Source organism: Cinclus cinclus, chromosome 1 (genome assembly GCF_963662255.1).
Source record: "Cinclus cinclus chromosome 1, bCinCin1.1, whole genome shotgun sequence".
Taxonomy (NCBI): Eukaryota; Metazoa; Chordata; class Aves; order Passeriformes; family Cinclidae; genus Cinclus; species Cinclus cinclus.
In genome coordinates this window covers 29,911,706-29,936,390 of record NC_085046.1, presented here as the reverse complement: position 1 = coordinate 29,936,390, position 24,685 = coordinate 29,911,706, and the positions used below count along the sequence as shown (strand labels likewise).

Sequence of the window (24,685 nt, the reverse complement as noted above, 5' to 3'; positions counted from 1 at the left end):
AATGGGGTGAATTATTCACTGCTTTCTCATGGCTCAAGCACGTAGTCCCAGCCACTGACATATACTTACTTACTTACATATGCCACTATGTGAAAGCAGGTTCTTCAACCAAACATCAGAATTTTTCTGAATTTCTCCAAGCGCTAATCCCTTCTTTAAATTAAATAATTTAAAAAGAGTAAAGGACCTCTCCTCTTATATCTTCACATTTGCCTTTTTATGCTGTGTAGAGAAAACACTAATTTTATACAGTGAATTCTCATCTCTCTTCCACAGGAGCCAACAGACTACTCTTCCTCAGAGAAAAGGATTTGTGAAATTTTCTACATTCATATTTATAAATGTAAATGTAGTGTACAAGCTAATAATGTACCAGATCCTGGAGTCACTGACAAATAAATCAGCAATACCTGTATTGCAAGAACAAATTTAAGGAGTACAAATTCAGGAGTAAATAAGCATAAACTGATTTAAGAGGCTGGGCAATACAATGGCTATGTCCAAACCATAGAATATGATACAGCAATGACTGCTTTGAGCTAGAAGGAAAAAGGAACCAAAATGCTAGACTTCCAACAGTGAAACCTGTGAAAATAATCATGTCTAAGGGTTGGTCACAAATTAATTTGTCATCTGTTTTGATATTGTTTGGATCATGCCAAACTGATATTTAATTAGTATTCAAGAAATTACCCTAGGAAAAGCCCAAACTTTGCTTTCAGAAGTGAACAACTGTAAGCAAAGTCCTGATACTACATTTTCTTGCTGCCAGTCACTGGGTATCATGTAGTTTCCAAGAGACAAAAGGAACAGAAAGAAAATACCAATGAGGACACTCCCCAGTGAAAAGCTTTATCAATGATCATTGCTCCAACCTGTCTCCAATGCTGTTATTTCCGAGTCAAAAGCTGAAGATCTATCGTGCTGGATAATCATTCTATACCTCAAGTGATAGAATTATAAGAAAACCAAAATATGTCCAAAAATCAAGTCTCTGAACTCAGGAGAATTCAGAAATGAAGGCAGCTGAGGCAACTGAAGTAATTTAATGGTCTACTGCTACCATAAATTATCCTATGCAATCTCTTCCTTTCTCTGCTGCCTCTGGCACACACTGATTCTTCCATAATCTGATTCAGCTTCATCCCAATAGAAGCCTCTTCACTTTTTTGACTTTGTTTTCTGATGGGTTGGTGAGTTAAGTCTCCATGTGTTTACAGAGAGATTGATGAGAAGCTGACCCAGTGCAAGGTAAATAATAGACAACTCATGAGGGGAAGTAGTGTGCAACAACTTTTTGTATGGCAAGGAGCTGCCTGGAGCAGCTATGCCAGCTATGAAACCGCAGTCAGAGGCAGTCAGTGCCAGACTTACCAAGGTCATTTGGTAAACTTCTTGTAGTTGAGTCAAAAAGACTTTCTTACTTGTGAAGAGATTAGATATGCATTATAAAAGCCTTCAATGCTATTTTTAGAAACTCAAACTGTGTTAAAGCATCTACCATGCTACTACTATTCTCTTTAGTCAGCTGTCAATTTGCAGGGACTCCTTTTTCCTGCCCTCCTTAACATATACCTATTACATTAGCCCCAGTAGTTCCAGTCAGGACTTTTGGAGTCAAGACTTTGAAGAGAAGACTTTGAGAAAAATCACAAAAAAGTGAAGTCCGTACCCAAAGACATTATAATCATTCCACCCCAAAACAACTCACAGCCAGTTCAAGGGTGTCCAAGTACAGTAGAGAGCAACAATATTATTTCATGACTCCTTTAGAAACTAAGTACTTCCAAGGGAAAAAAAAATACAAAAACAAACCAAAAACAGTGAACATATATAGCCTTTTAAGTGCTTGAAATACTCAGAATACTCACATAGAATATTTTTGAAGTATTGAAGCTGGCACGTGGGAAACTTTATCTCTGAAACAGATCCGAAGTACCAGGCTTTGACCCTGAGCAGTTCTGCATTTGAATTCCGTGATACGTAATTCTAGCATCAGCCTTTGGTCTGTTTCTAACCCATATACTATACACAAAACACAGTGGGAAACTGAGAATTCCAAAAAGCAGTAGGAGAGTTGTGAAGGCTCGAGAAAAGACTAGTCGTTGAAGAAAAACCTTTGCATGAAGCCACTGGTGTCTGAGTGTGCTATGGCATAGCTAATTGTAAGGGTGCCATCTATTTATAAGTCTCCTTTAAAGCCTTCCAGTGACAGGTGGTACACCATGCTAGATCATTTGTTTCAGCAATCAGTCATCTCTATCAAAACTGTGTCTATTACTTCTGAATTTGCTTGTGCTGAGATGCTAGGTATTTTAGCTTTTAATAGCATTTTATGATACATTCAGAGATCTTATCAAAACTCATTACTTCCAGTGGGAACTGGAAATTAAATGTGAAGGGCAAAGCAACAGGAAACCAACAGGCCCCCAAGTTCAACCTGATTGGTCTTTTTTGTGTTCTGCAAAGTATCAGTTCCAGTCATGAGAAGAGATTCCTTATGGAAGAGCTGTTGGCTACGTCTAAGTCAGCAGCCTTTTTTATACATTAATTTCTACTGCCTATACTGACATATCCTTTGGAAATAACCTGGGCTCACGAGAAGGGAAACTGCTAATAACTTCAGCACTTTTTTCATTGGTCCCATTTGAATGGACTGTATTACAACATAATGAAGCTTTTGATAGGTTAAGGGAATTATTGCAATTTTCTCAAATAAAAACATTAAAAGTTGCAAATCAGCTTATATAGAATCAGTTATATTCCAGGCACTGCATCAGCTTTTCATTACAAATTTGGCATAACAGAAGACAAACTTTCCAACAGATGAAATATCATTTACTCTTTAAATGCCCACAGTGGTATCCTTTCCTACTGCTAATTGCTGATTTTATTTTGCACTCTGGTGTCAAAGAGCATCTTTGGAATAGGAGAGTAAAACAACAGGAAAACTCCAGTAAATCATCATAGCCCTTAACAAATGCGGTGCTTCAGGAAATTAAGTACCTTGATGAAGGTCTTCATTCTTGCTTGACACTTCTCTATTTACTTTATTCTTTTTATGGAATGGTCACGATTTAATGAGCAATTATGTAGAATATTTACTTGAACAGTAAAGTGATCTCAGTGGCATTAGTGCAAGCATTATTCTAAGGGCTGTTCTATAAAACAAAGAAAAGTACTTCACCTCAGGATAATGTTACATGGAGATCTTCAGTCAGCAGAGCTAAATTTAAAAACAGTTCCCTTACAAGATCTAACAACTTGCAAATTTATGATCAGAACTGACAGCTCTTCTTCAGACTTGTTCACTATACAAAATTCAAATTTTGCGATAATACTATATATTTTAGCAGACAATGTAAAACTTAAATGTAAAATAAAGCACAAAATATATCACTTCTATCTTCAGTAGTTCTATCTAAGGATCATCAGGATTACACGAAAGAGTCAATTCATATTCTTTAAACATATCCTTACTATTCTAAACATAAAATTCCTTTATTCCTTTATTTCTACCATTACTTTTAAAATATTTTATTTTCAATACAACTTTTATTACTCCAGTACAAAAAGTGAATTTGATAAAAAAAACCTGTTTTTCTAATACATGCTACATGGTGCTGATATTTTGTGTTATCTTATTAAAAAAAAGAAATTTCTAATAATAAAAAAGAAACCATTGGATTAGTCAGGAACTGAGACATATTTTCCTCTCACCTGATTATATTTTACAATAAAATCAAAGGACTTTTACAGTCTCTGATCTAAACAAAGAGATCCCAAAGACTTCAACAGTTACTCTGCATAAGAGTTGTGTATGAGAGTTCCAGCTGCTGCACCCACCTTCACCTTACACCTTGGGGAACCACTCAGCCAAGCAACAGGGACAGAGCCATGCTGGGACTGAAGATGGACTTCACATTGCAAAAAGGTATTCCTCTATTTCAGGTAATGAAGTTAAACTTGAGTCGTAACAGAAGGGGCATAGAAAGCAAAATATGAGATAAGTTGCCTGAATATTCCTGCTAGAACATACCAGATATTAGAGAAACTCCTAGCAAGAGCTGGCACCTTTAACTGATGCAAACCCTGGGCCAAGAGAACTACCAGAGAAGTTTAACATGATATTTGCCTCACTTTCTTCTCTTTGTTTTTAGATGTTAAACTTGGTGCAGTTCCAATAGCATAATGCCACAGGCAAGGCAGTGTCTGTGAGTAAAGACAGTATTTTTAGCAGACAAAAAGTTTTTATTTGGAAAAACAAAGTCCTTTTCTGACACAAATCCTTTTTGAGGGGAAGACCTTCTTCAGGGCAAAGCGATTGTGAATTCAAAAGTATACCTGTTTCTAATTATGCTAGGTGGCCTTTCATCAGTGTTGTCAATAAAGCTTGCCTTTCCTTACTAAGATACTAGGAATGTAGCTTGTACCGAAGGACTGAGAACTTCCTAGCAGCAACAAGTTCTGCCATATGCCGCCAGTCATATCACATCTTTGAAGCCCTTTTTGGTCTTAAAAGAATATAAAATCCATCACAAAGTTTATGCACATGGGTTGAGTATATATTTCAAGATGTGTATGTGTATGTAGGTGTATTACACAAGCACCTTTTGAAATCATAGCACTTCATTAAGAGAGAGGATTGGCACAAAGAGCTAACATAAAGAAAAATGTGCCTGTGAAATCCTCAAAGTTTGGGTTGAAACAAATGTTTTACTTAATGTTCATTCTCAATTCTACATTGCACCAAACAAATCTGTTTCCCAGACAGGTAAAACTTAGTTAAATACTGCTTAGTTTAGTGAAAACTAATCAACAGATGAGGAGGAATTCCAAAGCCACGTTGAAAAAAATAGGAAAAGTAATTTGAAAAGTACAATAGGATAGGAAAGATTCAAACTTCCTTTCCAACCTTTTTTTAAACACTATCTATTTTTAATTAATTGGAAAAAGACCATTAGTGATTTCATTACTTAATACAGCTAGAGATAAATTAGGAAGTGAGATATCTTCAAGCTCTGCTTTCATCACTGATCTCAGCTGGCCAGATTCCACTCTACAGCCTTCTGGAGGAGTTGAGAGTCACCTCACTGTGAGAAATCCTGATATGCACAACAGACTCACAGATTTAAAATCAGATGCAAATATGTATGCATATGATTATTTTGTTGCTGACATGTTTCTTTACTAATCATAAATGGCAGCTCCTCAGTAAATAAGACTGTATGACAATATAGGAAAAAAAATCAAAATTCTGGGTTAAAGCAGATTACAGTTTATATTTCTTAAACTGTGCAGATTTACAAGACCATTTTTTTGCTGAATGTAATTGCCTGCTATATGGTTACTGCAAGGCTGTAATTAGTTCAATCTTCATCCAATGATTTTTACTATATAATTTGGGATGGTTTATTGTTTAATACAGTTTAATTTTTTCTCTTACATTGTACTCTGAGGGAAAGACATAAATAATTCATTATCAAGTATCTAATGGCTTCTAAGTGCTCTTTAAGAGCAATGTAAGTAGCTAAGGATCTATCTTCTCTCCTTTGATGTCAATCTCTCCCCAGTTTGTAAAGCTTGTACTAAATCATAGAAATCAGAAAATTCAATGTATTGAGTGTACATGAAGTGCTAAAGATTTACAGAGAAAGAATATTTACAGGTTCAACTTGTCATCATATAATTTCTGATTATTAAAAATCAATTATATTAAATTTTTGCACAAATATATATTTCTAGTCTCTAATATGAAAGTTTCTCTTTGGACTTTTTTTTTTTTTTGACTGCTCATTTTCCTACATACCACATATAGTATGGTATGTTCTAAAATAGTATGGTGGAATGTGGAGAATTTTGTTTTGGGGAAATAACAAATTCCTTTGGCTCTGTAAAAATGGCTTTATTCATCCCTCAGGTGCATGATCACTATCTGAATCTGTCTTGCCTTTCCTCTTAGTTTAAACAAGAGCCACCTACACTGGCACATTTTTTTTTTTGTTCTCAACAAACTATCTAATTTAGTACCAGTTGAAAGTTCACCTCCCTCCCACACAAGCTCATGGAATGGTGCCACTGACCAGGAACCACAGAGAGTAAATCTCTCACCTCTTCCTGCAAAGTGTTTTACTAAAAATCATAATACACAGGGAAATGATACTCAAACATGCACACCACCTGCTACATGTCTTTCCTCTCCAGTGTGACCACTGCATTAGTGGTTACACTAGTGGAAAAGCTGTGCTAAAACTCAATATGTCTTATTTGCAGCCAGAGGGATATTCCATTTCCAGGCCATTTGTGCATTAGCACCTGTGTACGTTTCTTTGGGCAGACCCTTGCACTGCTCTCTGCATGATCCCTTTCCACAGCACACCACTACAGACAGTCACTCTGTTCCCCCATCACTGTCATTGGTATTCAGGGGAGCCTGTTCAGCACGCAGTGAAAATTAAAATAAAAATTATGCATATTTTCCCTGAACCTCCTGAGGTAAACAACAGCTTTGGTGTAGTGATCTGCAACAAAAGGCAAAGGTTAGAAGGACAAAATCCTCTGAACTGGAGTCCATTTGTGCAGTATTTTAAATGCCATTAAGGCTCATTGACTTCTCCAGACTTTTCCCAGGGCATTTGCCATTAGCAGTAAGGTCCATATTTAATAGCTGTTGAAGTGATATTACATACTCAATACACTGAATAAAAGTAGATATACTGAAGAAAATTATTCACAGCATTGCATTAGGAAACCATTTTGTATTGTCCCATGTAAAACGATATATAGCAATGTTACAATGCACATTACTGTACAACAAGTTACTAACTACATCACCCAGCTTTGCTTAACATCCCAGGCTCAGAATAAGTTTGGCCACAATGTCTGGTAAGAGCTAATGATTTTGGAGTGCTATATATATGTCAGACCGATCCGTCTTTCAGAAAGTATTAAATCTCTTCCATAAGCACACATTCTGAAAGACTGAAATGGACATCCAAATACTGAGACCCAACAGAGTAGTCTTTTAAAAAAATTTGGCCTTCATAAACACTGATGTAATTCAGGATTAATGCCATGGAGCTGAAAAGATTACAATAACAAAAGAGCAATATGAGATTGGATTTAGGCATCCAAAGTCTAAAATCTCCAATATATATTTAAAGAGAAGAAACTTACTCCAGCATTTGGAAATTGTGGCCTATTGAAAAGCATAACATCTCTAAATTGTTATTTGAATGCCAGAAAAGTAATGCTTTAAAAAGTCAAGACAAAAATGCCAAGAGGAACAGAAAGGAGTGAGCCAGAAACTCTAACATGTTTGTTTCCACCTTGTCCATGACATGAGAAAGTGCTGCAGCTCTCCAGACATCGCTGGGTATTAACTGCTGGACAGTCCCTGCCCTCAGTGACACAGCTGTCATCTCACAAAACAGAAACACAGATGTGAACTGGACTTGTATAATAAGATTCCTAACCAGGAAAAATACCAACTCAGAAACACGTGCCAGTGGCAATACCTACATTTAGCTGTGACTTTGTACCCGCCCAGCGGAGGGTCGTGGCCTTCCACAGCATCAAATCCAGCTGACACCAGGACAATTTCTGGATCAAACTCGTTGGCAGCTGGCATAATCACAGTCCTGTAAAATGCAAAGAACCCAATGTGATATAATTAAAAGAACTTCCATCTTCATTATACAAATTGCCACAATCAGAAAAAAAACCACAAGATGTTTTATTTTCATTAAACCAATCTCCATGGTAGCTGTTCAAGTCCAAGGCTTCAATCAATTCCTTTCTATAATCACTCTTTCTTATTTCTATGACTGAGGAGAAAAAAAAAAGGCAGGTACATGTGAAAGCCTCTAATATTACTTACACATCTGTGTCTGTTTTATCCTGCTGCCTATAAAAAGCTGCCTCTTCCAGGGAAGTGACTAATGGTTTACAGAGAGCTCTCTAAGCCTGACTGGAAACTCGTACTGCTCCAGTTAGTGAGAACTTGGTGTAAATTTGAACTATAAATTTCTTTTGGGAAAATGTTTGCTTTCCAAACTTTTTTTTAATTTTTTTTTTTTTTACTCCTTAACATTTTTACATGTTTGTCGAGGTGGGGGGTGACTCTAGCAAAGGAAAAACACGAAATTCCCTTAATCAAATCCAGACTATGTTGTCAAGCCTTTCCAAGGTCAAGCATAACAGGAATGTGACAACCACAAACTAGTGACAGCAACCCCTGCTGGTGTCAGAAGATAATTCAGCCCTTTACAGTCACAAAGATTCCACTTTTTTAACCCCTTTCTTGACAAACTTATGTGCGATATTTTATCACTTTGATTTTGCCCTTCTCCAATCTCAGGTAAGTCCCTGTGTTCTGCACTTGCAGATGTTTTCTTTCAGGCTGACTCCAAAGGGAAGGAGTAAGGATGGCTTTTTGCACTAGTTTGACAAACACTGAACCTATAATGGCTGTGCTGAATCAGGGGGACATGGCTAACATTAAAAGACAAATACATATATGAACGTTCTATCACAGATAAATTATCTCTAGAAAATCCCAATTGGTCTACACTGTTCAGAATGTTAAGATTAATTTTGTGCATGTGTAATGCCATTTGTTTAAGTTCAATGTTTATTAATCTATTTGATAAACAACTTAGTCCAAAGAAATCACATTTCTGTTGAAAGATTTAGGTTTTCTGTGGGGAAAAAAAGACACATTATGATATTAACAATTCTCGAGTTTTTCTTTAGTTTAGTTTTTGATCTAGGGATTATAAAGTTTATTTTGTTTTGTTTTCCTCAAAGGTAATTTTAATATTAGGAAAATGTCCCTTTTACTTGTTAATAATAAAAAAGAGAATTCAGATGAAGCAAAAAGTCTTTGTCAGGGTATACAGCATTTCAATAAATATAATTTTACATTAAAAAAACGGGCAGAGGATGCTTAAAAATGTTTTGCGATTTTGCTGAAATTGCATCACAATTATCTGCAGGTAAAGTGATGTAAGTTGGGAAACATTCCTTTTTAATATGTCATTAGTAGGCCTCTGCTGAAATATGGATTCCAGTACCAAGCATTGCACTTCAAGAAGGAGCTAGACCAACTGGGAAGATCAAAAACAAAGAAAAAAAACTTTAAAAAAATTAACTGAAGTGGATAAATGACATAATTATTTGATTTGCGTAACATGGGAGCAAACCTGATAAAAATGCACAAATATGTAAGTCATTACAAGAGGGAAGAAATAAATGTTCTGTACCCTGTAGGCAGGACCTCAAGCAGCTGCAGCAGGAAACCTGTTCAGACACTGGAACAAGCTTTTAAATACTAAGAATAAATAATAATAGAAATAAATTTTTTAAGAAAATTGTAGACTCTCTATCTCTTGGACTCCTTTATAATACCTAAAACAAATATCCACCAAGCTTGTTACAGGTTTGAACTGACATGGCCTGGAGGCAGGCACTCGGTTACTTCTCCTCTAGGCTTTTTTTCCTATTGTTCACAATGTACAACTCTATAACACACAAAGTACACGTATGAATACTTACATTAGACACTACAGTGACTGAGCTTTTGCAGGCTAATCTCCACAAAGCTAGGGAACAATATCAGGAACAAAGGTCTCCTATGCAACCACATCTTATGTACATACCTTCTGATACTCTAATTACAAATTCATTGTCTGAAGCAACACATACTTCCCAAACTTCCCCACGTCTGCAACACATGTGGCATGGATCCTGATTACTGATGAGGACTGTGGCTGATACACAATCTTCATCTGTCCCCATAGCACCATACATCTTATACACTGAAAGAAGGAGGGATCCTATGAAAAGCCCTCCCTATCTGCAGCCACTTGAGCTTTTGCCCTCCTCCTCTCCATTCATATTTCCTCAAATTCAAGTCAGGCTCTGCTTTTTATTTCTCAATGTCAAACAAAGTGGCAGCACACAGAGTACAGCACAGACTAAGCTCAGGAGTCAGATGATGGAGTGTGCTCAGTGCAGAGAAGCTCTGCAAGCTCAAGTTGCTGAGCAGTAACAAGTCTCACCAGCCTAACACACAAAGAAATTTTTGAGTCTTATAATTTGGAACATTTGGAAAATCTACCACACTTCTACCACATTTCAAGACCTTGCTTTAAAGCGTAAAGATGTCAGCACAATTTTTAATAACAATGGGGCGAAACAATGCATTTGACCCTTAATCTCATTCATAGAAGCAGCAAAAATTGTTTAGACACAGTTTATTCAAAATTTTTGTCAAATAAATATGTCTGACACTAAAACTGCCAGCCATACTGAGTAGCAATAGGAAAATTATTAAATACTGAAAGCAAGGTCTTTCGACACAAAGAACCAGGAATAGCTATTAACACCATCTTTAATAGTGCTGAACAGGAAATAGTAGCACATTCATAAATCTCAACAGAAATGATATATAGGAATCTCAGCTAAAGAAAGGAGAAGGCTATAACACCACTAAGCTGGAGGTGGCATTTAGAGTTCAGTGTTCTGTTACTGCTTTCAGTATTACCTGCATTCACATTATCACAGCTAAGAGAGTTTTTCTGAAAGAATTTTTTCTCTTAAAAATGTACACAGTGTCTGTTACATTTCATCAGAAAAATAACACCCTACTTTTGCTGTAATATTGTGTCACAAACTAAGACAGAACTTTGCTGCTGCTACTTTGCATATAATGTACCAGAAGAGCTAACCTGTATGCCCTCTGTTCATTTATTTTTCTTCCTCCATAGTATTGAGGGAAGTGGAACTTCAGAGCTCATCCGTCTTATACTGTTATTCATTTAATCCTGAAGAACCTCTAAGAACCTTTTCTTTTAGAGAGATATCAGGGAAAACTTAAAAATAAATCTCTTTACTAGGATAGCAAGCCTGACTCCTCTCAAACATCTGAGTGTCCCTGGTCCTTGTTATAGCAGTCAAGGCTACTATTTGTTCTTTCAAAAAGATGGCAGCCACAAGTCACTCAATTACAAAAACCATATGGACCTTTGGTTCCTAAATCTCTACAGTCCTTTACATTAATCTACAGGCATTTAGCTAGTTACTCTTTAGAATAAATTCTGTGATATCTCCGCTGAGAAAAGAGCAACTTAGCATCTGGAAAACAGCATTTTGGTTTGGAGTTTATGTAGGTAGAACATCTCTAATGTTTGTCTAGCCTTGGCCGTAACTGCTTTGTGGCAAAAATCCACATGAAAATGCTTTCACAATAATGACAGATATTTTCTTATCTTATGAAGTTCTACAATAAATTATATACACACAGATTTTTAAATATAGTCATAATTTCACCAGGACATACATAAAACCTTTTGTCATTTGTCTCCTCTCAGGCTTTAGAACCTTCATATGAGTATCTGTCTTCAGGAAAATCACAGAATCATAGAACCATAGAATAGCTTGGGTTGGAAGGGACTTGTAAAGATCATCTAGCCCACCCTCCCTGCCATGGGCAACAAATGTTTTGAGGTTGGTAGTTGTAAAGAAAGCCTACAGAAAGCAGTGTGAATATCACGTCTCCCTTGTAAACAATCTTTTCCTATCTCAGGATGGTTGGACAGGCAGTGACAGTTCCTGATCCTTCACTATTTCTTGGGACAAGAGAATCATCAAACCCTGTATTTTGCACCTTTTCTCTCTTTCTACACTCTGGAGGGCACAGCAAATGGTAAAAAGGACAAATAAGACACTGACTACCTCCTCATGAGCTCCTAAACCCTGCCACCTCCCTTCTCAGCTGCCTAAGAAGAGAACCCTCTGAATCTGATTGTAGCTGAAAATATGTTGGGGTGTTTTGTTTTGCTTTTTTAAAAAGCAGGCAAATAACATTTGCCTATTTGTCATATACTAATACATATTCATGTTAACCTTCCAAGATTCCTCAGAACAGCCCTATGATCAGAAGTCAGGCTGCAGCTGGCAGGATTTGTTACGGTGTGAAGGGTCAAAACTCTGCTCACCAGAAGTCCTTGCAAAGGTGCACTGGCAGCCTGCATTCAGACCCTACTAGGAACACTGATAATCTTATGCCCAGCAGGAGAAAGAAATATGATTTGGCTTCTGGCCATGGGTCACCAGGCAGGTACAGACTGGGGACTGGCAGGACATCACTTCTTTTTGAAGCCAGTCAGGCTTCAGAGCTTATCAGCAAACTGTAGTTAATGCTAGAATCCTTCTCTGACAAAACAAGCAGCTTTTGTCAGAAAAGAAATAGATTTTATTCTTCCACTATGACTCATACTCTCCTCCACTTCCTTCTCCAAAGAAAATAAAACACATAAAAGTGATATTTATTTTCTGTGATCTGAATCTTATAGGAGAATAAATATTTGGTATACCATATTCACCTAATGATGACAGCAGAGTCACAGGGGCATCTTGCCTAGCTGACTGTTTCTTTCTTTTCTCATTCATTTTCATTAATAAACATGCCAAAACCTGAAAGCTTGAGCAGCTGCATCGCAGAAATTATTTATCTAAACCTTGCAGTTAGAGTGAAACTGTGTCTTCCAGATCAACATTATGTGGATTATTCCTTCAGTCTGATGGTACTGGGAACAGAGCATGTATCTGGGAAGCTGAAAAGATTTCTTTTTGTCTGACTAAGGAGATTTCCCCAGAGAATTAATATGTTCCATTTGGGTATGCTGCTGTCTGCAGAGAAGCCAAGGGATGGCTTCCAGTTGGGTGTAGTTCTAGAGAAAACATCAGGCATGTGATCCTCCCCTCCCCACCAATCTGAACATCAGATGCAAGACATTAAAGCGATTCCACCAAGGGACTGTTTCTTTTATTCTGCTATTCTATTTTTGCACATTCAAAGCACATGGCTAGGATGCTACCAAACATTTGTTCCCCCAGAAGAGATTGCAGAGAAGTACCCAACACAGAAACAACTCTCCAAGCACCACAACACAGAGCTGGAAATCTCCAAAGTTAAACTTATGCAAATAGCTACAATTCTTTTGCTGTGTTGTTAATTTTAAAAGGAAATAAGTAGGAATACCAGCCCAGGACAATAATTTATATAACTGAGAAAAATAATCCATTCTGTTCTGAAACTGCAGATTGGAATGGCTTAGTACATAAATTATTTGCTCTTTCCCTAAAATCCTCCAGTGTTTTCATCCAGAGATCTCAAAGTACTTTGAGAACACTGAAAAATAGAAAGGTTCATCTCTTCAGCTGCTATAAATCAGTATAGCTGTTTCTGATTGCATACTCCTCTAAAGCAGGCATTTCTTTACCCACTTCACAGATGAATCAGCTGAAACTAAAAGCTGGTAAAAGCCCTGAATAAATTACCCAGTTTTCTCTTGAAAAATCTTGAGAGAAAATGCAGAAGACTCTAAAGTCCATAACTTCAAGAAGTAGGGAAAAAAACCCCAAACCTATAAAAGCACTATTTTATTTTCAGTTATACTAGACTTGTATATTGCATGAATATAGATATAGACAATGCACTAGTGCTATTATAGTGGGTATTTAGCCACCAAATGGAGACCTAGTCTGCTATTTGAAAGAGTGTAGGTGTGCCTACAGCTTCTCAGTTTCACATAATGCAAATAAAATACTGTGCCAAACAATCACTATGTTGTCCTACCTTAAAACTACACAAGTTGTTGAATGTTCCCTGATAAAAACATATTAGAAATCATTTAAAGAATTGCCCCTATAGGTATGTGGAACTGACAGTATCTAATATTTTTACGTGTTGTTGGCACATGTTTTAATGTAACACAGTATCAAGTAATGTCCCTTCTCACAGAAAGCTACACAGAATTTCTGTACAACTCACAGATAATACTTTTTTCTGCATCGAGTTTATCTGCATCGAGTTTAGTGTCTCTCACTAAAATTTTGGTTTACTTTCATGTCATTCCTTTGTGCCAGTTCTGCTGTCAGCCCAAGTTTATCAAGGCCAACTTCAGAACATTCCCTCAAAACTCCTTGATGACTATTATCTGACCACCAGCTTTGTCCTGGATTTTTCCTCCAAGGCATACCTAAATTCTGCCAATTTTGTCTGCATTAGTTTCTAAGGCGCATATTTTATAAAAGTTTTATCTTTACTGTGTTTATTTTCTTATATTTTCTTTTATTATTTTAGTTTTTCTTTTTATATCTTTTTAACAATTGTTTTTCTTCTCTATTTCTTTTTTTAAGAACAGACAATATTCCTGTCCTCACTTTTATTTTATAGTTACCTTATTTGATTTTTGGAGATACAAAATATATTTTTCTTTATTTCTTCAATGGGCAAAAGGTACCACATCAATATGAAGTCCTCAGTACTGCAAATCATGTTCATGTCACTGGGATTTGCACATGGTTTTGAACTTATTCACATGCCAAATTGTTTAAAGGGTCAAGGTCTTCCAGGGATGCACTCACTTAAAGATCAACTATAAAGTTAGCAATTTTAAATGTTGTAATTGTAGCAGTATCTAAGTGCCACTGAATGAAAAGTTTTAGAAGCACCAACAGTTTGTTTTCTTTCTTGCTTTCTTTCTTGCTTTCTTTCTTGCTTTCTTGCACTTTTTTTTTTTTTTGGCTTTTAAAGACATTTTCAGAGCCTAAGGCTATTATTTGTGGGTTCCTTTTTAAATGAATAATTATTTTGGTATCCTTCATGTAACTTTCCTAAATCTTTTTACAGCTGGAACTGTAAGATCTTAAGCAGTCAAAAAGTATATGAAATATTGTCTAAAATATCTGCTCATCCTTCTATTTTTATTATTTAGAAAGGTGGTTTGAATGTAATTTTAAGGACTCTTCTACATTAGATCCATAATATGCCTCAGTCAGAGTCTCTGAACTAGTATAAAAAGGACCAAAACAAGGAAAAGTTAACATACAGAAAAACTATGAGAAGAAGCACTACTTTGTGTTTTCCAGAATTCACTTAAAATTTAATAGCATAGTCAGGTAAAATTATCCAACTTCTTGAAACACAGGCAAATGCATATACACATGTGTGCATACTCATGTCCATATTCAAAATGTTAAATACAAAGTGCAGGGGTAATAGCTAAAGGCATTGGGTAAAGATTATGGTAAATAAGCTTGTTCAAAAAATCATGGGTCTAATTATCTCTCAAATGAGTATAGGTTTGAAGAAAAGGCTACCTTAAAAGTCAAGTTTGCAAGTCTCAAAGGAAAGTACACAAGCATAAAGCCTTCTATGAAAATATATGCCAAGATAATACCAGCAATAGCAGGACACAGAACACTTTTACCCTGAAAAACAGAGTTTAAAAAAACTGCATTTTCTATTAAATATTCCTCTGTCTTCTCAGGCTTTTGTGGAAGCACTTACGTCATGATAAAAAAATGATTTTTTACCTTTCAGTTATTTTTCAGATCTCAAATAAAACTGGTTGGCAACATGCTATTCTTGTGAACAATTTATTTACTAAATTCCAGTTGTTAGCTAAAGAACTGTGTGGCTTCCAAGAGCTGCACAACTGAAGATGATATATGAGAGGGAGGAAGTAGAGGATTAATTTGCGAGACAGAGTTTAAAATAAAACACAGAATAACCTAAAATAGTACCTCCAACACTGAAAAAGCAAAATGCTATAAATATGGAATCCCACCATTTAAAGCAAATTATTTTTCTTCCAAAGCCTTTCTAACTCGTATGGGAAATGGTACTGTCACAAGCATACATGCTGCCAAATTTTACCACCAAGTATCGTTTAAGGTATAATTTAGCTCTCATGGTGAAACATGTTTCTACCAGAAAAATCAATTAAATCCTCATTAGTTTATGGAAGAAAAAGAAAGTAAACAATTAGAAGTTTTTCTGTCACATATCTATAAGAATCACATTTGGGGGTACTTTTTTCTGTTTGAAAATTTGCATAATTGTTTGGAAAACATATTACAATCTTATCAAGGCTGAAAATACTACAGTATTTTCTATAACAAAATAACTATCAGTTTTGCCTTTTTACTAAGTAATTTGTCTCAGCAGTGTTTTATTATAAAAGACTTGGCCTAAAATGTTAACATAATAAACGAATAATACTACTAAAACAGTTCACTGCTCCCAGGAATCTTATTATATAGTAATGAGATTGCTCATAAGAAAACAAAAGTTAGTGCTACAGTATCAGAAATACTTAAATACTGAGATAAAACTTGCCCCAATGTGTCCCATTTACAGAATTCACAAAATAAATTGACAGCATGACATAGTCTCCAAGGAATTTCTTACACCTAGAGAAAAGCACACTATTTTGAGCATATTCTACACTACAGTGTATTTTAGGGTACTTGAAATTTTTACAATTACTAGCCCTCCAAGAAGAGTATAAGAGAAAGGAAAGCCTGGTACCTATTTTACTGACATTCCACAGAATGGTGCAATTGGGGAAAAGAAGGAAATGGTGCTTTTTGAATAAATTAAAAGAAGAGGGCTACAGAGTATGAGTTTAACTCTAGGATCAAAATCTACACTCTATGTCTATGAAAAAAACCTTTAGAAAAGCTTTTCAGAATGGGGATATAACATATACTTTGATGTGCAGCAGGAATTAAGAACCTAGATTAACTAGCATTTACTTTTATTGATTATACAACATCTTAGTTTGCAATGTCAACAATCTGCTTATCTCACCACAAATTATTGCTACTTGACAAGTGTAAAATAGTTTTCAGTTCCTGCAAAAGTGAGATGTGGGGAAGAAAGGAAGGTAAATCTGATTTGAAAATGCCTGGAGAGATGGAGTGATTGCATTTTTTATGGGAGCAATAGGTTGAGTGGAAAAAAGACACACAGATCCCTTGGAAAAAGCACTTTCACAAAGAAAGTTCTTCATTTCTGAAAAGTGCATTTTGCCCAGAAGGGGATGTTTTTTTCTTTTAAATGAAAAAAGAAACAAACAAACAAACAAACAAAACTAACAACATTTTCTAGAAATCAAATTATTTATCAAGGTCATAGCCATTTGCAAAACCATGATTTTCCACATGCTGTATTCATCAGCATGGTTGTGAATACCAAGCACATGAAGTTGTCTTAATTTTTTTCTCAGAGGTCTCTATATGTTTTCTCTTACAGATGCTTTCTTGCTCTGTCTTATATTTTCTTCCATATACTCATAGCTACTTCTGATGGTATTTTCTCTCTGCTTTTCTGGCTTACCATTAAACAGGAATTTCACAATTTTCTGGATAGCAATTGCCATTTTAGTCTGTATTGTCACTTTTCCTTTGAAGTAATGCTATTCAGAAAATTGCTCATATGATTAGTATTTTTCTGATGTTCTGAAGGGAAGACGGAGACATAAGTTATTTCCTCCTGTTTTTTTGGGTTTTCTTTTCTGAAGAACAACATACACTAGTAGACAAGGAACATACAGACATTTTCCTACACCCAAACCAAATTAACCAACAAGAATGATTTTGCCTTTGATCTTAATTGATAGTACAGGCAGGATATTGATGCTACAGGCAGCAACAGTATTCACCACTTCTGTGTAAGTAAGCACAGGCATGTTTGTCTAATTCATGCTTGGCAGAGCCTTGTCATTGGAGCTGAGGTCACTTTGAGCCACCTCATTGTCCATATGCCTTTGGACCAACTCAATACAAGTATTTAAGCAGACCAGTGGGCCTTACTTCTGATAGCAAAAAATAGTTTCCCTCATATAATAAGGATTATACAGTGCAAAAGCTTCAAGTCTTCTCACTTTACCTAAACTGAATGCTACTTAATGGAAACCATACTATATAATTTTGTTGAGGATTTAGAAGAAACATTTACAGATAATATAAGGGAACCCAGAAAAGCACTTTTCAATCCCTAGCCTTTCCTCCTCCCTCTTGCCCCCCCACTCTCCCAGAAAATTCTCAGAGAGAAACAGAGGAGATATCTGTGGGACCAGGGGGAACACTCTCACTAATGCACTAATCCCATGGTACCACATGGTGTTAGAAACTACAGCTTTTTCTGGTGCCATTTCAGCTACTGTTTGGTTAGAAATGTGATCTGGTGTTGGCTCTGTGTAGCTTGGAGGAATCCTGTCTCTTTTATATTACTCTATCCCTGTTCTTCCTTTACACTCAACAAAATAGAGGAAATCTGATAGACTTTGAAGAGAGAGAAAATTGGATGTCAGCACTTACAGATCAACTGAATTGAACGTGACTGGAAGGACTCAATTCACAAATAAAAATACCAGACTTGTTCAGGGAGTATTATCAGGTAGGCTGTTTTAAAATGAGAAACACTCTCCTGCAAGAGGGTTACACTTATAACTTAAAGACTGAAGTCAAAGAAAGGGTTGGAGAGAACTAAGGGCTTAGGGAAATATGAAGCCAAATATGATGTTGAGGACAACGGGAATTTTTTCTGGTTTTAGTAGTATGACATATATATAGTTTTATGCATAAAATTCGAAGGGAAGCATCTTCATCTAGAAAGAACTTGAAATATTAAGGAATCAATGTCACAAATATGAAGTTTAATAAAATATAAAATTAGCAAAAGAATAGGCATTAAAATAGTATCTGAAACAAACCCCAAGATGATCAGAAGATACTGTATCAGTTTCAGAGAAATGCAAGTAATAATAGTACAAAAAAGATACATATTCCATTCATGGGCAGAAGGAGGAAAAAAGGATACAGAAAAAAAACAAAACTGAAAAGCTCTAAAAAAGACTGCACACAACACCACAGAGCTCACAAATAACATGACTACTGCGTAAATGTTTCACTGTTGTTTTTCTGTTTTGTTTTGTTTTTTGTGTTTTTTGGGGTTTTTTTTGGCAAGATAGGAATAGTGAACAGCAAAGCACTTGAAATCACAGACTGAAAATGAAAATGCAGATATATTGCAATGTGATTTAATATTTTACTCAGGTTTCCATTGACTTTATGGAACCAACGTTTCTCCTAATAGATTTTATTTGACATGTGCAAAAGAATTGTAGAGTCTTGTGGCCTTAGATCAATCATAACTCTTGCAGTGGTGTATATGGAAGAAGCCTTTTATCTGTGGCAGGGATTTTACAGCAGAAAGGCAATCCCACTCAGCCCAAGAGAGTCATATTGACACATTGCTATTCCATTTACCAATACCATCACTTGCTACAACTCTTCATGCCGTCAGGACCTCTGAAGAAGGACTGAGAAAAAAATCAAAGTGAAGTTTGGGATTTAACTGAAAAGCATCTAAAAATTAAATTTTGACAATTCTGAATTTGCCTTTTCCCAGTGAACTTTTATCCCCGTCCTTCCCTTGAAAAACTGAAGTGCTCCCTCCTTTAATAATTTTGGGTCCTCTTTGGAGTGATGGATAGTCTCCTCAACAGCACGAAACAAGAAAGGCTTCTCCTACCATATGCTACAGCAATGAAAAACAAAGCTGTTTCTCATTATTGGCTGGTCCATCCTCATATAGTCAGTTGTCTTGGAAACTGAGATTGATTCCAATTTCAAGAAAATGTAAGAATGAACTTAATCACATAGTTCCTTCTTTAAATGTCCATCTCAATTTACAGTGTTGGAAGTAGCAACAAAAACATCTCTAAGCACGACTTCCAGTTCTAGATTTATTTTTGTTGCACTTCTGTCTCAGAGTGAAAAATCAAAATAATATAACTTAGACTGGAAACTTCAGTAAAATAATTGTGAAGTATCAGAAAACATTAAAATAAATGTAAGTAAAATGTGCATTCAAATCAGCTTCACTTAAAAATAAAATAAAATAGTCATTTCATCTTTGATATCTGGATGACACAATATATAGGTATCGTGTAATTCAAATTCTTCACTCTGTTCAAAAACTGGACCTCTTAATGAGGCCAAAATAATCTTTAGTTAAACATTAGTTTTCCAGGTATTTCAGAAACCCCATCAGGACTTCATAATAATTTCTCTCCTAAGGATCTGACGACCTTAGTCAGCTTTACTGTACTTACTGCAACTAAATTACCAATACTTTATGAAATAATTTTGTCATTTCTTTTCTTGAAATTGCCAACAGATCTTGTAAACTGTTCAAGGGACTAGTTAAAAGCAGCACTTTTCATGCTGCTACCTTTGGATTAACAAGAGTCTCCAAAACACTGACCAATAACATTTTGGCAGTGAGTTCTTCAATTCCAGTTGCCAATCTAGATTTAAATGCATGGGATTTTACACCAGCTGAGAAATTTGGCATACTATTCTCATCTACTCTTCATTAAAATAACCTTTCCAACATGAAATTGCCAAACCTGTCATAGGGAGGTGTGCAATTACAGTGAATAGGAGGAAGTTTTTATCATTGCTAATACATGGGAGGTGATCCAGCATATTTTTAAGTTGTGATCCCCTAAAGAAAAGTTAGAAGACTCTTGGCACCTAAGCAAAAAGAATTTTTCAGCCTTTCATCACGAAAAGCTAAGGAAAAAATTACTTATTAAAATCTTTATTTTTTGTACTGTGTTGCTGTAAGATAGTTCAGCCTTTGGAAGAAAAAAAACATAATCCTCAGTTATTGTAATGTCAAGGGAATGTGCAGAATGGTTGCATATATAATCACCCAATCTGCAGTCTGAATTTCAACACTTTTTGACTTTTTTGAATTCATAAGATCAATCAGATAATATTTAAAGTTTAATTTTTGTTTTCTCACTTATTGGATACTTCATGTTTTTTTCCTTTTTTTTAAATCCAGCTCTGCATGCTTGATGGGCACTATTAGTCAAATAGTTTTTCAGTGAGTTCCCTCTAACATCAAATAAATAATTTGTATTTTTTATATTATTTACCCAAGTTAGATTCAAAAGATATCGAAGTAGCAAAAATAGTAGTAGCAAAAATATAAATTTAAATTTCATGTCAAAGCTGTTAAATTGTTAACAATTTATTTCTTTTATATCTTGAATTCTGAAATAGCTGAGCTTTTAATTGGAAATCTTTAAAATTAATTGCAGCCTCAAACATCAGTTGGTGCTCTGACACTGGGAACACTGGCAACCTGTCAGTCCAAGTGCAAACCCAATCAGGAAGGATATAGTTATATTTGAAGAGACTTGACTGTGGAATGAGAACTGGTAAATCTTACTTGCTACAATAAAAAGTAAGCCAGTTTTCCCATCACCTCGTTGTGGTGATTTCTTCACCAAGAAAAGCAATGATAGAGATGAGGAGCATCAAAGATAAAGGAGTGTGTAAAAATAAGCTCATCCTGCCAAGGCTCATATATCCATCTCTCTCTGGCTGTATTCATTCTCTTTGAATTCCATTGAATCACCAAAGAAGACCACTAGTCTGATCATGAAAAAAAAAAAAAAAAGCTGTGACTAAACCAATTAATTAGAAGTACTCTAGCTTGTAATCTAAGGTCTCCTTTTAGAAGGATTGCTAACTATTGATTAATACAGCTCAAGAATGTTTAAGGAAGCTGCTGGAATTGTAGAATACTCAGAATTTCTATAATTCAGGCAGATATTGCACAGTTAAAAAGCATTTAGAATTGGAAACCACTGTTACTTCAACAACTACAGGGTACATATGTAACTTCCAATTTGGTTCTGTTTCTAATTGCAAATGAATCAAAATCTTGATTAATTTCTTCAGACTTGTGCTTCCTTGAACAGTTCCTACCATCCATTTCCATAAGTTAAAAATTTCAATTAGAATTATTTTTTAAATTCACAATCCCAAATAATTGTAAATAATGATTTACTATTGAGGGAATGAAGATTATTATTAGATCATGGTAATTTGATACAAAAATGGTGTTCCAGCCTTGGCTTTTGTTTAACTTGTTTTACATGCATTCCTGTTATCAATTCATGTTACACATGCATACTTAATATAGGTTTAATTGCAGGCTCTTTACAGAATAAAAAGGAAATATATATTAGCAAAGAATAGACCTCAAGGAATTTGAAGTTTGGTTCAAATATCTAACTTATGCAAGGTCACCAACACTATCACAATATTCTGTCATAGAATCTCTGTTTCTAATGCCAGGATGAAAAGATTCACAAAGTTCTGTCTTAAGCTATCTAAAACGCTGTTAAAAGTTGTTTTTTTCTTTTTATTCCAGAGTTGGACTGAGGCTATACATTTCCTTCAGTGTTTTATCCAGAGGAGTTTCAACATGTCCTGTGTAAATCATTGTAGTCTTGTCTCTCTCACTTCATTGGCTCTTTGGTTTCCATCTGTTTACTCTCATCTTTTCTTCTACTCTGCCTCATCTACATTATCTTTTTACTCTGGTTTCTCTCATCTGCTTGCTCATTACTATAAGCCAAACCCTCTATTACCTCCTTTACTTCCCTGTTATCTCAGAGAGGAGAGAAAGTATGAGACCCAAGAGCTTCATTCTGAGAGATGCTGACCAGTTTAAATTTTTTTTGACCTGCAAACTTTAATTAATTGCTTTCCTTTTAATGTAATTTTAAGACCGTCCTGGATGTCTTCTCTGACCTAAGAATGTTACTTCTCTCAGTCTTGTCTAAAATACATTTTACTTTTACTTCTGGAAGCATAAATTTCTACAGGACCCATTTGTGCTTTTCCCACAAAACTGTAACTCCCTAGTGTCTTACCTGCACACAGGTTAGCACAATATCATGTTACCTACTTTAGTAATCTCTGATGGGGAACCCAAATATCTTGTTTTTGCATCTTATTCTATCTGTTGCAGAATACTCATTAAACAAACAAACAAACAAAAAAAAAAAGACTTGCATTTAAGACCTTTCAGAATCACAAGCCAAATGTATAGATTATTTCTGAATATGCACAGAACATGGCTTAACATTAGGCTTAATACCCTACAGTTATCTTTGTGACAACATGAATCACAAAACTCCCCGTTCTAAAGCAGAAATCTAGCCACTGATGATCAGAGATAATCATTAATCCTTAAATTGAATTCAGTCAGAAACTTCCAGCTTGAAGTGATTTGTTTTCCTTCTTAATAAAGGAAAACTCTCCACAAATGTCCAGAACAGTGTAGCAAGTTACTGATCTTCCAGATGTGAGCATATGGTCTCACTTCCTGGGCCTTCATTGTTTCTGGCATTTGTACATTTTACCTTGACATCTTCTGTGATCCGTCTGAAAATGCAATGCCAAAGGCACTTAGGCAAGACCACCACCTCAGCATCAGGTGCATCATTTAAAGGATGCATTCAGCATAAGTCACAGAATTACTTGTATGTTCCTATGTCTCAGGCTTGGGAACACTGGCTGGACACTTAACTATCAACTCCACTGAAGTCCCCTATGTTATGTCCTTTACCCTTGGGACAGGTTCCAGTTGCAGTAAAAGACATGTCCTCCAGTTGAACATCACTGAAGTAGGAAAACCCCATTTATGTTATCACCTCTGCCCTTGTGTCAACAGAGACCTGCATCAGTCAAAGCCTTCATTCCTCAAACTCTGCCTTTCTCCTCATGCTATCCAAGGAAATGTTTTCAAGCATTGCCCCAAGCAGGGACAGACAGTAACGTTCCTGCTCTTCCCAGTGTGAGTGGAAAACTCACTACAAATCAGCACAATGATGTGGAGGAAATTTCTGGAAACTCCAGAGACTTCTACAACTTTCCAGAGGTTAGAAATGAGGTTTAGAGACATAGTTTGCATGTTGCCTAAATTACACAGTCTCTGTCCTATGATTGTGCAAGAGATTTATGAAACCTTTTGCAAAAGGTTTGAATCAGAGACCTGAGAAAGGACCATACTTCTGACAGAAGTTAGCTGATTTTAACAAATAAAATTAGCAGTGTTATACCATGTCATTTCACTCTCCATGACATACCAAACTCATTTTTGAAGACTACAACAATGTTTAAAACTGAGATGCTTAATGTGAACCTCTGTCTCAGTAAAAGCAACTACTGAAAAATGTAATTTGTCCTTCATGCTTTCAGAGACACTGTTCTGAAGGCTGGCATCTGTGCCACAGCCAAAGCAGTGTTCATCTATCATTGAAATGCCAGAGTCATGAAGCTGAGTGATTTGGGGCTGCTCTGTTCATAAGTAGATAGTCAAGACAGCATTTTTGGAAGGCAGCCACTGGAGTGTACTATATTACAGAATAAATCACACTGAAAAGATGCTCCCTTGTCAAGTTGGAGATACTTTTAGAAAAGATCAGTTACAGAAACCATCATATTTATGTGACTATTTCTACCTTTGTTAGTGACACTAGCCTATTACACATACACTGTAAGGTCCTCGATGAGGTCCCTGAAGATTTTGCACAGATTGCAATACCACAGGCTCTTAAATCTAGTGGAGAGGTCTCATTTTTTATAGTACAATGAAGTACAATTAAGGCATGATCTTCCTCTGACAGGTCTGAAATTATCTCCATCCCAGCTCCTTAGGGAGTGTGTTGAAATTTAGCTATTTAAAAGATCTCCAGCCAGTTTCAACTGCTCTGAACTCTCATAAATATTATCAGCTCTAAATTTCTGGAAAGGGTCCCTGTTGAGAGGTAGTGCCTTCAGGAGTATATAGTACAACCTGACAAAAACACAGCCTCATCCTAGATTCTTGTTATGTAATTTGGCCTAAGTGCAGCCAACAATCCTGTCTACAGAAGGTGCAATGTCAGGATATAACAGCGTACAACTGAAGTGGCAAACCTCCCACTTCATCAATAAACTGAAGGAGAGACCTTGC

General features: G+C 35.9%; 1 protein-coding gene across 1 annotated transcript in view; it reads right to left on the bottom strand.

Moving 5' to 3' along the window:
• HDAC9 (histone deacetylase 9) overlaps positions 1-24,685 on the bottom strand; it is a 270,154-nt gene that overhangs the window by 46,054 nt on the left and 199,415 nt on the right. Inside the window, exon 20 of the mRNA XM_062500976.1 lies at positions 7,522-7,640. Coding sequence (XP_062356960.1) covers positions 7,522-7,640 — 119 coding nt within the window. The remainder of the gene's footprint in view (positions 1-7,521; positions 7,641-24,685) is intronic.